At 52.7% G+C, this 15,694-nt stretch overlaps 6 protein-coding genes across 6 annotated transcripts; 3 read left to right on the top strand and 3 right to left on the bottom strand.

The window, feature by feature from the left end:
* Window positions 1-722: 722 nt before the first annotated feature.
* NCU04447 (hypothetical protein) lies at window positions 723-1,186 on the bottom strand (the record flags this gene model as incomplete). Its single annotated transcript, XM_952431.1, has 2 exons — window positions 723-975; window positions 1,101-1,186. The coding sequence occupies 2 exons, from the start codon at window positions 1,184-1,186 to the stop codon at window positions 723-725; spliced, it is 339 nt and encodes a 112-aa protein (XP_957524.1).
* Window positions 1,187-1,950: 764 nt separating this feature from the next.
* NCU04448 (T-complex protein 1 subunit alpha) lies at window positions 1,951-4,936 on the bottom strand. The gene is made up of 3 exons (XM_950813.3): window positions 4,146-4,936; window positions 3,951-4,036; window positions 1,951-3,877 (listed from the first exon to the last, which is right to left on the bottom strand). The coding sequence occupies exons 1-3, from the start codon at window positions 4,231-4,233 to the stop codon at window positions 2,351-2,353; spliced, it is 1,701 nt and encodes a 566-aa protein (XP_955906.2). The 5' UTR covers window positions 4,234-4,936; the 3' UTR covers window positions 1,951-2,350.
* Window positions 4,898-7,178, top strand: NCU04449 (prolyl-tRNA synthetase). The gene is made up of 3 exons (XM_950814.2): window positions 4,898-5,054; window positions 5,180-5,668; window positions 5,732-7,178. Exons 2-3 carry the CDS (start codon window positions 5,182-5,184, stop codon window positions 6,910-6,912), a joined length of 1,668 nt encoding a protein of 555 aa, XP_955907.2. The 5' UTR covers window positions 4,898-5,054; window positions 5,180-5,181; the 3' UTR covers window positions 6,913-7,178.
* Window positions 7,046-9,608, bottom strand: NCU04450 (hypothetical protein). The gene is made up of 2 exons (XM_950815.3): window positions 8,948-9,608; window positions 7,046-8,874 (listed from the first exon to the last, which is right to left on the bottom strand). The coding sequence occupies exons 1-2, from the start codon at window positions 9,480-9,482 to the stop codon at window positions 7,436-7,438; spliced, it is 1,974 nt and encodes a 657-aa protein (XP_955908.1). The 5' UTR covers window positions 9,483-9,608; the 3' UTR covers window positions 7,046-7,435.
* Window positions 9,609-9,805: 197 nt separating this feature from the next.
* Window positions 9,806-12,301, top strand: NCU10500 (F-box domain-containing protein). The gene is made up of 3 exons (XM_011396031.1): window positions 9,806-10,980; window positions 11,079-11,413; window positions 11,491-12,301. Exons 1-2 carry the CDS (start codon window positions 10,535-10,537, stop codon window positions 11,293-11,295), a joined length of 663 nt encoding a protein of 220 aa, XP_011394333.1. The 5' UTR covers window positions 9,806-10,534; the 3' UTR covers window positions 11,296-11,413; window positions 11,491-12,301.
* Window positions 12,302-12,389: 88 nt separating this feature from the next.
* On the top strand, window positions 12,390-15,198 carry NCU04451 (hypothetical protein; the record flags this gene model as incomplete). The annotated part of the gene is made up of 4 exons (XM_950816.2): window positions 12,390-13,324; window positions 13,425-13,843; window positions 13,936-14,009; window positions 14,084-15,198. 4 exons carry the CDS (start codon window positions 12,390-12,392, stop codon window positions 15,017-15,019), a joined length of 2,364 nt encoding a protein of 787 aa, XP_955909.2. The 3' UTR covers window positions 15,020-15,198.
* Window positions 15,199-15,694: the final 496 nt, after the last annotated feature.

The raw sequence follows: 15,694 nt of genomic DNA, 5'->3' as shown, positions 1-15,694 counted from the left end.
GCCCTGGATGGGCCCAGACAGGTCCAGATTCAGGACTAGAGGTAAGTGATGGATAAAATCACCGAAGGCACTCCACACACAGACCACTGGCAAAGAGCCGAAAACAGAGGAAAGAACTACGGTGTGCAGAGAGTTTAGCGTAGGAAAAAGCACTTTCCCATGCGAGTCTGTGGGAGTCAAGGAGATCAAGTCCGTGAATGGGTAGCCGTGATGTTCATCGATTTTTTGTTTTGACGATGGTCGGTGTTATGTTGAAGGTGGATCGTTGATTCCACAATATATCCATATCCTGACGATAACGAGTCAAGGACGACTCCCGCTCGCCAGCCCACAGGATAGTCATAATGCATCCCGGGTATAGGATAAAACCTCTTATTGGGCGATATCAGAAATATGCAATGCGACGTACTCCGATTGGGCCCACCCAACAACCTCTGTGTTGGCATTCTCGAAGCATGTAAACACACTAGAAAGGATGTTGGTGGGCACTTTCGAAGTTGAGTCCCCCAACATGGAACGGTTCACATGTCAACGGCTCCAAAGTATGTAGAACATGTAGCAACAGAGCGGGGCCAAAGTTCGCGGCCCTCATTCGTACGATTTCCTAGATGCTACCCATTTACTCCTCCATGCTCATTATTCCCAGCACTTTCGACGCATCTGTCACGGCATGCCATTTCCATCCCAGGCAATCTCAAATCTCATAGTATAGCCTTGCTCACTTACAGGACCTCAGACCGAACGCACTTGATCCTCTCAGAAGCAAGAGTGTCAATATTGACACACTTCTCCGGCAACCGACCCAGTTTCTCGCCCGAGCACTTGCCTCCGTCGCCGGTCTTGTCCGAAAAGCCAAACCAGCCCTTGGGCATGCCCTCGAGTGTACTACCATCGGTGAGGTAGACCGACTTGGTGGTATCGTCCATGGTCACGTCCTCGAGGAAGAAGGAGTTGTGGCCGTAGTTTAGGTCGGAGCTGTACGCCGAGTTTAGTGACGGGTCTTGGAAAGCTTTCCGTCTCTGATTTTCAGGTGCAGTTCGACAAATGGGTGAAGGTTGGGAAGGAGGTAGGGTAGGTAAGTAAGATAGATAGGTACTTACCACTCGGAGTTCTTGTATTCGTTCGCCTTGGGCCTGGTGAAGGCAAGGGCGATGGCGGCGAGAGTGAGGATGATAGTGAGCTTCATTGTTGCGGTTGCTCAGGAGGAATTGTGTTGAAGTTGTAGGTGTGAATGGGACTGCTACGCTGCGTTATGGTTTTGAACGTCTGATGTGCTTTTTGCTTGAGATAGTGACGAGAACAGACTGCCTTCAATGGAAGACAACGGGCGGTTTACATAGACTTATCGTCACCTGTGTTCAGCATAAGAGCATGTATACATGGAGATACCGTGCATCCTCCTGTTCTACCGTCTTCTATCAAAGAGTCCAACAGACATTTCGTGATGCATAGACATGATCGTCAAGCTGAAGGATTAGTTTCACCGTGCTACGAGGAGGATTCAGGTGATATCATGGCCTTGAGCGTCAACGCCTCTACGTGCAAGTAGTTGAAAGGCTTCCACAACTAACATGGGCAGCCGTTTTCGTCTGCCTACTTGTAGAGTTGTCTTTGGGGACCCGCTCATGGGACGTTTTTAACGATCACAGCAAAAGTGATGCTCTTTCTATCTCTTATTCGGAATGTAGATATAGTCTCGACGCTTTGGTGGAGTCCACTGATCGACACTCTTTCAACTAAGGCGTAGCTGAGGTAAGATCCAATTTCGTGTGATGATGACGAGAAATTATCAACTCGGAGTTTGTGATCATTGATCGGGCTCAAAGGGGTGAGCCTCACCGTGTCACTGTCGGCGCTACAAGCAGTCGTGAATCCATGGGAGCGATGGATTGTACGAGGGAGAAAACGGACACGGGTAGCGGGCTGGGAATGGGTTCGTCGGAGATGTTCCGAGGATACTCAATATGCTGCACAGTGAAGAAACTACTTCCTGACTTCTCAAGTACGGTAGTCAGAGGGGAAAGAAAAGAGAAAAAGAGAACCAAGGTTAAAGGGGGGGGGGGGGGGAGATGAAGTGTAGTTGGGTTAAGGTCGAATAATCATGCAAGTTTGACATTGAACTCGATTTACCCCTGAGCAGGGTTAGGGTTGAAATGCACTCCCCCAGTCAGTGATGTTTAGGATGCCAGGGACAGCTCGCCTTGCGTAACCGCGCAACGCAAGTGATTCATGACAGGGAAAAGCAGATGACGTACACAGACTTGATACCATGCTGGGTAGTTTCCAGAGTTTCTATACATTATGTACTCCCAAACTACATGGCAACATCTAACCAATCTCAACAACCCCTTTAGTGGTCGTGTCCATCATCCTCGGCCCTCTGTTCAGGGTCGAGTTTGATGAGGGTATCGATACGCATGATGCTGATGCATGCTTCTACCGCACTCTTCAGTTGCGTGATCTTGCTCATGCTGGGCTCCATAACGCCGGCCTTGATCTCGTCCACAACCTTGCCCTTCATCAGGTCAAGACCGTAGTTCTTGTAGGCCTTCTTGCGGGCAACAATCTTCTCGTCCTCGTTCGCCTCACCCTCTTGGATGCGCTGCGACAGAGCGTGCCTCGATCGTAGTTGGGCGACAAGCTCGGAGGCGTCCTTGGCGGCGTTGACGGCCAAGGTCTTGGGAATAACGAGTAGCGATTGGGCAAACTCACCGATGGCGAGCTGCTCCCTGGAACCGACAGTACCGGCGTACTCCTCCAGGTAGATGTGCAGAGCCGTCTCGACCGCGCCACCACCGGGCACAATGCTGCCGCTCTCCAAGGTACGCTTGACGGCGCACAAGCTGTCGTGAACCGAGCGCTCCATCTCGTCGAGGGTGAAGTCGTTGGGGCCACGGAGAATGATGGAAGCCGAAGAGTGAACCTTGGTACCCTTGATCAAGATGCACTCGTCGTCGGAAATGCGCTCCTGCACAACCTCCTCGGCGTGACCCAGGTAAGAGGGCTCGAACTTCTCGTCGCCATTGAGATCGGAAAGAGTGCTGAGGAGGGTGGCGCCGGTGGCACGGGCGATGCGACGAAGATCCTCCTTCTTGCAGCGGCGCACAGCCATGGCGCCCTTTTCAACGAAAAGCTTGAGAACCATGTCATCAATACCCTTTGTCGTCAGAATGACGTTTGCGCCCGCCTTAAGAATCATCTCGACGCGCTCAATGATCATGCCGGACTCACGCGCGCGGATGGCCTCGAGCTGCTGGGGATCATCGACTGTAATCTGAACACCAAGCTTCATCCTCTCCTTCTGAAGGTTGATATCCAAGCAAGCAATCTTGGCGTCTGTCACACGGGTGGTCATAGCCTGGGAGGCGACAGTGCAGTTGAGGGCATAGCCCTTGATGAGCATCGACTCGGTAACGCCCTTGCCGTGGGCCTTGAGAATGTTGACCGCCTTGACGGGGTACTTGGTCTCGTTCTTGTTGTTGGTGGTCTTGACGGCCTGGATGGCGTCAACAACCATGTTGGCGAAGAAGTCGGAATCGGCGCCGATGATCTTGCTGGACATGGAGGTCTTGGCGATGCTGAGGAGGGACTCGCGACCGAGGTTCTCGACCTTGATGCTGATGTGCTCTTTCATGTACTTGACCGCCTCCCTGAGGGCCAGACGGTAGCCGGTGATGATGGTTGTGGGGTGTATCCGGTTCTTCATCAAGTCGTTTCCTCTCTTGAGCAGCTCGGCCGCAATCAGGACGACTGATGTTGTGCCATCGCCAACCTCCTTATCTTGTTGGTGCGCAAGGTCGACGAGGATCTTGCCGGCGGGGTGCTCGACGTCGAGCAAGCTGAGGATAGTAGCGCCATCGTTTGTAACCGTAACATCCTGCGCAAACAGTGTTAGGCATGGCGGGGTTCACTCAGCTTTCGGCGATAGGGGCGGGGGAGAAGCAACTTACACCAATGTCATCGACCATCATCTTGTCGAGACCGCTGGGGCCGAAGGAGCTCTTGACGACATTTGCGATAGCTTGTGTGGCGATGACTATACGCAACCATCAAGGGTTAGCGACCAGACCGTGCTGCTATCCCAAACATTGCTTTGACGATGGATGGGATCCGTAACTGGAGGCTCAGGGGCAGGTGAGACTTGCCATTCTGGTCTCTGATATCAGCACCGGAAATCTTTTGGCCGCCGAGGAAAAGGGTGCCGCTGCCCGACTGGGCGAACATGGAAGCCATGATTAGATGTGTGTGGGATGCGAATGGATTACAGCCGTCGTCGTCGTCGAGGGGCGAGGGGAAACAGACGATCGAAAAGCTGGGTTTAGGTCAGGAAGGTGGGTAGGTTCGTACAACGTGAACTGTCAACGGTCAACTGTGAAAGGCGGGATGGAAGCTCCAGCAGCAACAGCACGCCAAATGTGGAATCCAAGCAATCTCGATTCTCAGAGCTTCGACCCGACCGCCGGGCCCCTCTCTGCCAGTTCTGAACTTCAGGCGCTGAGGTGCTGGCAGGCAAAGCCCACGCAGCTGGAGGCGGGCAGCTTCAGCACGTCCCTGCCCCACCGCCCGCATTGATGACCTCGACCGCGCGACCGACCGCGCGCTGGCATCAAAAAAATGTTATCGCTTTGCCCCGATAAGGAACCAGCTGTCAATAGCTGCCACCAGGGTCCTTCTCTTGCCTGGCAGCTGTTGGCCTCGTTCGCTGGCAGGACTAGGTCCAGCACCAGGGGCAGAGCGGGAATCCAGACTCCAGAAACCCCACCACCTCAAGTGCCCCTCGAGGGCCCTGGGATCGTTTGACAGGGCCCGAGCATCGCTGGCGCGTGTCCATGCTGCGGGTTCCGTCCCAGTCTCGAATGCGGGGCACATCTCCAAAACTGTGTGCGCTGAATGTGAAGCCCGTTTCCCGCTTGTGTGCCTGAAGAGAGTCTGTGCCCGTTGTGCAGTGCTGTTTCCTGTCTCGTCCAGTGTTCGGCGCATTCCATCACCTTGCTCCCAGACATCATCTAAGCCAGCCCAGTCCCGCCCCCCCCGAGTTGACTCAGTTGCCGCCGGTGAGTCAGTGCCGTGTTGGGCATACATATACACATATAGCGACCCCTTCCTCCTCTCAATCCGCCGTCAATTCCACATACGCGACACACTGAACCCGAGAACTGATACCCGTCGTTTTGCGCAGCAATGGAGGAGAACAAGGACCAGTCCAAGAGCGCCTTGAAGAAGGCTGAGAAGGCCGCCCAGATGGCTGCTAAGAAGGCTGAGAAGGCCGCCAAGCAAGCCACCCTCCCCGTCGTCGGCGGCAAGAAGGCGGACGACATCATCGGCATCACGGTCAAGAAGTCGGAGAACTTCTCGCAATGGTACCAGGAGGTCGTCCTCAAGGCCGAGCTGATCGAGTACTACACCGAGATCTCGGGCTTCTTCATCATGCGCCCTGCCACCATGTACATCTGGAACGTCATCCGCAAGTGGTTCCAGGAGCACATTGACGAGCTCGGCGTTGAGGAGACCAACTTCCCCATGTTCTTGTCACAGAAGTCGCTCGAGAAGGAGAAGGAACACGTTGAGGGTTTCGCCCCCGAGTTGGCTTGGGTTACCAAGGCTGGCGACAAGGACCTCGAGGTTCCCGTGGCTGTCCGTCCTACCTCCGAGGCTGTCATGTACCCTTGTAAGTCATAAGAGTCTGGCCTACATCTTCATCTACCCGTTGTGTTGACCGCAGGGAAACCAGACTACGCCAAGTGGATCCGCAGCCATCGCGATCTTCCCTTCCGCTTGAACCAGTGGAACTCGGTCGTCCGTTGGGAGGCCAAGCAGACCACTCCTTTCCTCCGTGCCCGTGAGTTTATGTGGCAGGAGGGCCACACCGCCCACCTTACTGAGCAGGCCGCCGGTGAGGAGGTTCTCCAGATCCTCGAGTTCTACGCCGGTGTTTACGAGCAGCTCCTCGCCGTCCCCGTCGTCCGTGGCCGCAAGACCGAGGCCGAGAAGTTCGCCGGTGGTTACTACACCACCACCGTCGAGGGCTACATTCCCTCCAACGGCCGTGGTATCCAGGGTGCCACCTCTCACTGCCTGGGCCAGAACTTCTCCAAGATGTTCGACATCACCGTCGAGGATCCCGCCGAGAAGGGCAAGCACATCCACGTCTGGCAGAACTCGTGGGGTCTCTCGACCCGTGTCATCGGTGTCATGGTCATGATCCACGGTGACGACAAGGGTCTGGTCCTCCCTCCCCGTATCGCCAAGATTCAGTCCATCCTCATCCCCGTTGGCCTCACCGCCAAGATGTCCGCCGAGGAGAAGGACGCGCACATGAAGAAGGTTGACGAGCTCCTCGCCACCCTCAAGAAGGCTGGCGTCCGCGCCGACGTGGACACCCGCGAGGGCTACACTCCCGCCTGGAAGTTCAACGACTGGGAGCTCAAGGGTGTTCCCCTCCGTATTGAGTTCGGTCCCAAGGATGCCGCCAAGGACGTCGTCAGCTACGCCCGCCGCGACACCGGCGAGAAGGGCACCATCCCCATCGCCGAGCTCACTACCAAGGTTCCCGAGCTCCTTGAGACCATCCAGCAGGATATGTACAACAAGGCCGAAGTTTCCTTCCGCGAGCACCGCCTCAAGATCGAGAAGTGGGATGACGTTGTCCCTGCTCTCGACGCCAAGAACGTCGTTCTCATCCCCCACTGCCTTGTCCCCGAATGCGAGGACAAGATCAAGGAGCTCACCACTGGCCGCTCTGACGAGGCTGCTGAGGGCCCCGAGTCCCAGAAGGCCCCCTCTATGGGCATGAAGTCTCTCTGCATTCCCTTCGAGCAGCCCGAGGGTCTGGTCAAGGGCGAGACCAAGTGCTTGAACCCCGAGTGCTCCCGTCTTGCCGAGCAGTGGTGCATGTTCGGCCGCTCTTACTAAGTTGTGTTGGTTTTTTTTTTTTTTTTTTTTCATAAAAACGGATGGAAAAGTTATGGGAAAGTGGCTCTGTTGATGTTATCGTGGAAGCTTTTGATGAAATATGCAGGCAGCGCTGGAGTTTGTTGTGGATCTCATAAGAAAGCGTAGGCGCCGTGGATATTATTTGTTGCCATATTTTATTCCTTAGGGCCTTTGCGCGAGCATAAAAAAAAGAGAAAAGTTCATGAACTATTGAGAGGAAAGTAAGATGTGAAATGTACATGAAGGCCAACTCTTGGTCCCGAAACAAAGTGCCATCGCATTCGTCGTTGTGAAGAGAGATATCGGAAGATTGCCCAAACCCTGACCCTGACGCCTCGATTCCCTCCCCCTTTTTTTGCTCCGAACTATCCAAGTTCACCCATAACCCAAAGAGCCAATGCATTCAAAGCATGGGTATCACGCTCAAACAGAACACACAAAGACAAACTAGAAAGGTCATCATCATCATCATATCCGAATACTTTTGAAACTCCTCAACGATTCACCATGAAACCGACGGTTCCTTATTCTTGTTCCTTGCCAAACTCTTCTTTTTCGCCATCCTCATCGTCTCCTGCTCCAGCCTCATGCGCCAATCACACTCGCCCGCAAACTCGCACATCTGGCATTTGTACGACTCCTCCACTGGGACACCCCTTGGGTCCCGCTCGCCCTTCCACCACTGCAGGTCGTCCTGGAGGTACATGTCGAGCGTCTCAGGCTCGACGTAGAACGAGTTGACGCAGATGACCGACCCGTTCTCTGGGTCTTCTTCTTCTTCTTCTTCTTCTTCCTCCTCCTTATTTTCTCGTGGACGAGGAGACCGGTAGCGAAACTCCACCGCCACGATCTGCCCCAGGCTGGCGCCGCCGCGGGGAAAGGTGAGTTGAAGCTCGAATTTGAGGAGTGAAACTAGGTCGCGGAGGGTGCGGTATCTAAGAGAGTCGAAGGCGTTGGTAGAGGAGACGGTCGATTCTAGGTCGTCATCGCGTGAGACCGTTTCAGAGGCTCCGTCTGAGGTGGTGGACACAGCGCTAACGTAATCGAGTCCGGCACCGTCTGATGTGGTGTCGGAAAAGACTTCCTCGTGAAGAGCGCCCATTTGCGCCATGAAGGTGTCGGAGAAGGGTTCATCAGGGTCTATGCCGTACCTCTCGAAGATGCGCCAGTAGTTAAGTTTGCCTGAGGCCATCTCAGAAAGAAAGCGGTGGTAGAGGAACAGCTGGATGATGGTGACGCGCATGGCGGCTTTTGTTGGCGGCTTCTTGGATCCTCTCGTTTTGACATCCGTGATGAAGATCTCGCGCTTGTCGGCGACTTCGGGCGGGAAGAAATCTGTGATTTCGTGCTGTTGTTGCTGCGACAGCGGCTTGTCGGTCACTTGGCTGGATCGACTGCTGAGAACTTCTTCCTCGAGGGTTGGGTCCGGGTTGTCGTAGCTCAGTCCGTCAATGACGCCGTTGACGACGAGGCCATCGTCGAGAATGCCCCATACCTCTAGCTCACGGGTCAAGCCGGTGTCGCGCAGAGTGCGCAGGCCCGTAATAATGTTCCAGATTTTGAGACCAAAATTGTCTTCGGGCTTGGTGATTTCCACTGATACCGGAGTGTAAATCTCACGCTCCAGTTTCTCGTGGATCGAGGTGCCTCCCTTCATTGCTTGCGTTCGCGTCTTCTTCCCGCCTGGGAGCTTACTCAACACAAAGTAGTATTGCAGCTCACACCAGGCGCCGGAGGTAAGATCACTGACGGAAAAGGGCTTCTTGGGAAATGTTCGGAAACGAAGGATAGGCGACCGATTGTCTTCAATCAAGAGGCCTTTTTCCTCGGCCGATCGTTTTGGTCGGCCCCTCTTCCTAGGAGTCCCAGCCTTACTAGCAGGCGTGTTGGATGGGGACCCTGACGGCTCTTGCTGTTGTAAGCCCGAGAGCGCATTGCTTACTAGTCGCTCAACATGTCTGTCAGTGGACGTTCTTCACAAGCAGCTGGAAAGCAGATGGTGCGAAGAGCTTACAATCCGGGTAGTGTACGTCCGAGTCAGTGGGGTCAGAATGTACCGGCTTTGCGTTGGAATCGGCGACAAACGTTGCAAGCCGAGGGTTGTCGTCGCGGACAGAAGGCGCCAGGCGCGACTTGCTGTCTGATGATGGAACATCTGGAGACGGGATGATACACGCGCGCTCACTTGGATCTGGTTTGGCGACGTGACGGTGGACCGCGTTATCGATGGACCGGATGTCGAAGGATGGATCAGATACGTCGTCCTCGTCCTCAGCCAAGAAGTCGACAAAGGCAGCATCAGCGACCACGGTGGTAGAATACTTGGGGGGAGAGCGAGGAGAAGCGGAAGAGCCGAAGGGAGTCGCAGCGGTGTTTTGAGGCAGGGTGCGTGTGCCTGGTCCGGGGATCGGTGGTGTCGGTGGCGAGATGGAGTCGATGAGGGCGGAGATTTCCTCCTCCTCCTCGGCCGTCAAGTTGTATCCATAGTCGTGCGAGCTAGTGCCATCTGTGTCGCTGTCGCTGTAATATCTGGGCGCAGGCCTCGCCATACTCCCAAGGGCATCTAGTGCATCTTTACGTGCAAGCAATTTGAAGCAAACCACAAGAATGTGATGAGGTTCTCAGTAGGAGAATCGGGCGCGGAGGGCATATGAACATCGGGAGGCTTTCACGGTGCCCAAACAGAGGACGTCATAGTATTGCTGGGTGAGTGGGCGCGACTTGTTCCCGGCTGCCCCGCTTTTCCAGCAACGCCAATTGCCGGCCGGTGGCACGAGCTCACGTGATGAGCGGAACATGCTTGGCACAGACGGCATGGGCCAACCACACCGTCTCAGCACCACACTACTAACACACTCCCCAACAACGATAGTCAAGCTTCAAATCGCTGTTGCTTTACCTTGACAGCCTCTTATCACCTTCACTAGCAATTTCACCTAACTTGCTTTGGTTGGCTTCCTGAGATTCGTTTGTCTTTACTTGTTCGACCAACAACTGTCGTCAGCCATCTTGGACTCATCATGCCCCCGTCATTCTTGTTTGGGGTGTCTCGTATTCCGCTACCGCAAGTGTAGAGGCGATTGGCGATTATTTCTGTTGCCTGTTGTCGGAGTTTGTCGGTCGGTCAATTCAGCCTCCAGGGGCAACGCCGCGTTTCCAAGTCGCACCCAGCTTCTGATTACCCAATCCCTCGCTTAGACAAAAGTCTCGCGATTCTCGGTTGCCTTCAAAAAAAGGTACGAATGATCTCCACTCCTCGGAGACTCAGGGGCAGCATGGTTGGCCTAGTGTTCGTGCCGCGTGGTGTTAATACACCACAACGGCCAGGCTCCAGCTTTTTTCTAATCTTCACACCACTCGTATGCTACAATGACGCATCATCCCTGTGGTCCATCGGGCGATCTGACTAGTTTTCATTGATGTTTCCAGCAAAGTGTCCTGTATAGTCTTGGTTTTCTAAAACATTAATGAACCTGCAGCCTCGCTCGAACGTTGTGTCGAAGCTCATCTTCTCAAATGCACACAATCCCCCGGCCTATACCCAATTCTCCCCCTGTTCTCTTCTCATACCATACGCGGAGTACATTCGAGGTAGATTGCCATGGCATCACCTACTCGTCGATATAAGTCGAGACCCGCACTCCCGTGTCCAGCCCCACAAATCCCGGGCTCCGACCCACTCAACTCAACGACGCCCGATGGTCAGCCGGCCTCGAATGCGGAGCTTCTCACAACGTTATCCGAACACGCGAGCTTGGAACACAAACCTTATGCAGACGTCCATGATGGCTTGACTTCTCCCGCTGCACGGAAGTCATCATTTATGGAGCTGCCAGCTGAAATCCATCTCCTCGTTACCGAACAACTCATCTACCCCGATGCCCTATCCATGAAACACGTCAACAGATACTTTTACAATCTCGTGGACACCGGTGTGCGTAAGAAGGTCGAGTGGCTTGTCCAGTGTCGTAGGTTGCACTTGGGTTGCCCCAATCACAGGAGTTGTGACCTTGGTAGCGACGTGAGATTTTGCCGAGGCAGTGTAAAGTGGGTTTGTTTCTCCTTCTGCTTCAACGCAGTGTTATCCCAACCTTCTTCACTTCATCTTTTGCCAGTGGATAAGCGCTGATCCACAGTATCTCTAGACTTCTCATGCAGCGTTGGAGAGAGCACAATGAGTGTGAAGCCCGCCCCGGCCTTGGGTGTCTGGTATACAGCACCTCAACGTGCGTACATCGCAGGAAGCTAAGAAACAGAGTAAAGAGGTGGATTCGACTTAAGCTTACAATTGACATACCGCTTTTGATATTGGCCTTGCTAGTCGTGCTTGGAGCCTGGTGGGCTGTACCATTGTTCGCTTGAGGCCTGGAATCTGGTCGTCAATCATGCGATGCCTACAAAGCTCTGGTTACCTGAGAAGACGCTGCATTGGCAATGGCAGCATCCTCATGGTCATTTAAGAAGCGGGCATATTCGATCGGTGAGCGCTGTTTTTATGCTGGAAGATTTCCGCAAACTCTTCCATGCCACATGTTCATGTTACTGATAATTCTCTAGGACGTCCAAACAAAATGAACAATTCCACTTGATCGAAACAAAGCTCTTTCTACCCTCTGTGCCTCAATTCGGAATCCAAACCTTTACATTTCGAATTCAATAACATTCTCCCACTTTGGTTTCTGCTGGTTCAACCACATTGATATCTTGCGCAGGTTTGCGCTGGCATCAAGTATATTTAAGTCTAGGTCCTTGTACTGTGAAAAAAAAAAAAAAAAAAAAAAAAAAGAAAAAAAAAAGAAAAGTGTTCATGAACACAACGGATGACCCTGATATACAGGCGGCACCAAGCGGTGGCAGCTGCTTGCTTCGCTATAACGGTTCAGAATCATCACGGCACTGCACTGCGGTACAGTTACTGATTTGTGAGATATCTCTCTCTCTTCGATTCGACCATTGAAGTTATTCAGTTGATATCTTTCTTGCTTGAGTTGATGTCTGGCAGTTCCTATCAGGCAGATGCTGGCGGTCCCGTCAAAGACTTCATAGTCCAGATACACTGTGCTCTTGCTAATGCCATTCACACTCTATCCGAAGAGGTTGCAAATCACTCAGATCAATACGCTCAGGTTCTCGTCGAGAACATGAGCTCACTGTCTAGCAGTATCCTGCTATGTGTCACTTCACAGGATATTCCTCAACCTTATGGCAAAACACAACAACAAACCTGAAGAGTAGGCGGATACAGCACCAGGTTGTGGAGGGACCTTGACCTATTCACGAACACGTTGACTAATTTTTCATTTTACTCCTACTATTAATATCCAACTCTTTTCTGTATCAACCCAGATTTGCTTTTTCCCATTCTCCTTTTTGTCAAGTAACTCGGTTGACACAACAAACAACCCCTTCGCTTTGCAACTTCAGCGCCGTTTTGCTCTAGGTAGCGACACTTTAAGATGCCCCTCCTTATGGCTAGACTCGCTTCGAGTCCAACTTCGCCCAATAACTATTCCTTGCGCACTCCTATGATACAGAGGGGCGCGGAGAACAACCTCATCGTTTCTACTCCGAGCCAGGGCACTGGTCAGAATCAGCAGACTTCGACTTCCAGCCAAACTCAGGCCAGCCTCCCACCAAGCAACTCTATGGCCAGCCGTGATCCTGCTTTAGCGTCGTCGGGCGTCCAAGACCATATAGTTCTCAAGGCTGAGCCGGACATTCCGACTCCTGCCTCTACGACTCTTCAGCAAGACAATGTATTGTCTGGTGTAGGTCAGCCAATGGTAGATCAGCCACTGCTTGTCATCCCCAATACCGTGGGCCACATGGTATTTCAGCCATTGCCAGTCGTCCCCGTTGGCATGGGCCCGATGTTCTTTGAGGAAGGCTGTCCGTGTCCTGGTTGTCGGCAGTGGATCGCGCAACAGCGGCAACAGATCAATGACCTGACCCGTCACGTCGACGGCCTTGAAGCCTCGATAAGACCCGCTGGTCCCCCGGCGATTCACTCGACCAAGAAGGTCTTGATCACCAACCTTCCCAGCGAAATCCTCAACATGATTGTGTCGTATGTCATGGGCGGTGTTCACGAGTGGCATTATTCTCCGCCAAAGTTCCCTCTCTCCGCCCAAATGGAAGGCCAGCAGCAGGACCAGCCAGACGGTCATGCATACGCTCATGCGCAACACGAGGGAAAACGTTGTGCCGGTTCTTTGACCGACGAGAAGCTTCACGGTCTTTCGCAGACATGCAAGCGATTTCGGGATCTTTGCGTTGCCTTTGGGGCGCACGATTACCTGCAAATTTGGACAGAGTTTGATGAGTTTTTAAAAGATGATTTCACGCGGCTCTCCGAGGCCAACCGCAATTCCGGGATTATCTCAAGAGTGAAGTACGTGATCCCATACTCCCAACCCAACTCCCAATTACCCTCGCTTTGTCATGGTATATGAAAGGATATCAAAGTGCTAATCAACTTCCTATATTTACAGACATTTGATTATTAGCCCCCCTCCAAATGGTCGTGCTTACGTGAGCCGCCCAAACACGTGGAAAGGTTGGGGAGAAGCTGGTCGCCTCGATTGTGTCCGTACAGTCATCGCAGGCATGGACAATCTTGTCTCACTTGAGATTTATTCGTCGAAGAAATATGACACGCTGAGAAATGCTTTCAAGAATCGCACCCTTCCTACCGTCAGGAGCATCACACTGGACTCTCTTGCTCCTCCCATGGGAACCCTCATCCGCTCCTGCCCCAATCTGCGTGTTTTGAGGAGCCGTTCCACAGGCGTATGGGACCGTCCAGACAATGAAGTTTTCAAATCGCTTCAGAACTCGCAGTTCATCGAGACAGCTTGTTTCCTCGGAACAAGGGGTATCAGAACAAGTCGTCAACATCGAACCCCTCAGTGTAAGTTATTGATGCCCATTTTACAAACCCAGCTTATATGCACAGAAAGCAATCCTTAACCTGTCCCTCGCTGACATCGATGTTATAACTAGACGCTGTAAAGAGTCTCTCTCAACTCAGGCATTTGTTTTGGGAGTTCAGCGAGCCCCATTGCCAGGCTGAAGATGTAAGCATCACACAATATAGCCCCCTTCTGCCATCATCGATAGCCATCTTTTCACGGATATCTAACTTGATCAGGCCAACATGATCGAAGCCCTCAGGGCTCACAACAACATCAGGAAGTTCACCATGCTCAGGCACGCCTCTAGACCTCCACCTGACTTTTCGCAGGTCTATGACGATGATACGACCATTGCAAATCTCTACTTTAATCGCATCCCTCACCTTGAGGAGATTGGCATCTGCAGAGCCAAGGACAGATACGGCTATGGCCATGCGGACAGCGGCAAGGTCTTTGTCAGGATCAAGAAACAGGTTGAAGCAGTCAAACCAGCCGCCGAAGAGGACGGCAACGGATCGAACAACAAAGGGGAGGAAGAGAAGAATATCAAGAACGACAAGATCGACAAGACGGTGATGAGCTCAACCCCGGAAACCATCACCCTCGAGAGGAGGAAGGTCTTGCGAATCTACAACTACAGACAAAGCGACGAGCATCGCATCAAGCAGCTCGAGCTGGGTCACGTTCCACGTACACCCGACCGCCACCCCAGCCCGGGAATCGCCCGTGATCCGGAGTACTCGATGTTCGAGCTCGAGTGGAGGTGGGCCAGACACCAAACTCTGAAGGAGATGTACGAGCGCGAGGCGGCTGAGTCCCAGGCTGTTTCTGCTGCAGTTGCAGAAATCAAAGCTTCCGCTACAAGGGCTGCGAAGGCCAGCGCTGCGGCTAAGAAGGTTAAGACCCCGGTTGCGGAAGTCATGGCTGCGGCTGGCATTCCCCATGTACCTTTAGTGGAGGGTATTCCTGCTGTTGCAACCGTTTCTGGCTCAATTTCTTCCACTTCTTCGGTGCCCGGAGGTATTCCGGCCGCCGCTGCCCATCACGGCATAGCCGTACCACCTTCCATCTTTGGAAGTGCTGCCGCTGTCGCCAATCTTCGTCCTAACGAGGCCGCCTCTCAGAGCATTGACAATGCTACTAGCAGCTCAAACTCCTCCTCTTTCACTTGACGGCCTTCCTGACCTCTTGTCGCGCGGTAACGGCTGGCATCTCACTTGAAGCTTGGAAAACAGGTCGTTCATCATTTCTTTGACTCGTGCGTATCTTCTTCTCAAGATGACACGGGTTACCTGACAAGGAATCGTCCAGGAAGGACATAAGCAGCAGGGACCCAAAAAGCGGATCATTGATGCGATGAAAGTTGGAAGAAGAAGTATCGTACAAAGTACCAGCTACGAACAAAGAATCTGGTCGAAGAACACGATGGAATATAGTAGACGGGAACAAAAAGGCAAAGAGTATGTACAAATACAACAACAAAAGAAGGTTAAAATATATGAAAATGAGAAATAAGAAAATGTAAAGACAACGTCAAAAGTAGCTGTTCGTGTGCTTGTCCTGGAGTAAGTAACATCGACCTTGATACAGGCATTGCTTTGTGGTTTTTGTTAAATCAGTAGTACTTCACCGGCATATTGACGAGAGATGCCGAGACCCACCACCCTTCCACACGCAACCTCCTATTCCATTTAAAAACACTTGATGATAACTTGCGTATTGAAAGACCGGGCAATTTTCGATCCGGTGATGAGTATTGTTTTTACGAGACGAAATGCTCAGAGCCTGGATGAACGCCCGAACGCGGCGACAGAAACGTATTTGAAAGGAGAATGAAGAACACAGCC

The sequence above is a fragment of the Neurospora crassa genome, linkage group IV, assembly GCF_000182925.2.
Source record: "Neurospora crassa OR74A linkage group IV, whole genome shotgun sequence".
Classification (NCBI taxonomy): Eukaryota; Fungi; Ascomycota; class Sordariomycetes; order Sordariales; family Sordariaceae; genus Neurospora; species Neurospora crassa.
Note: the sequence above shows the minus strand (reverse complement) of the source record. Positions and strands in the feature narration are given on the sequence as shown.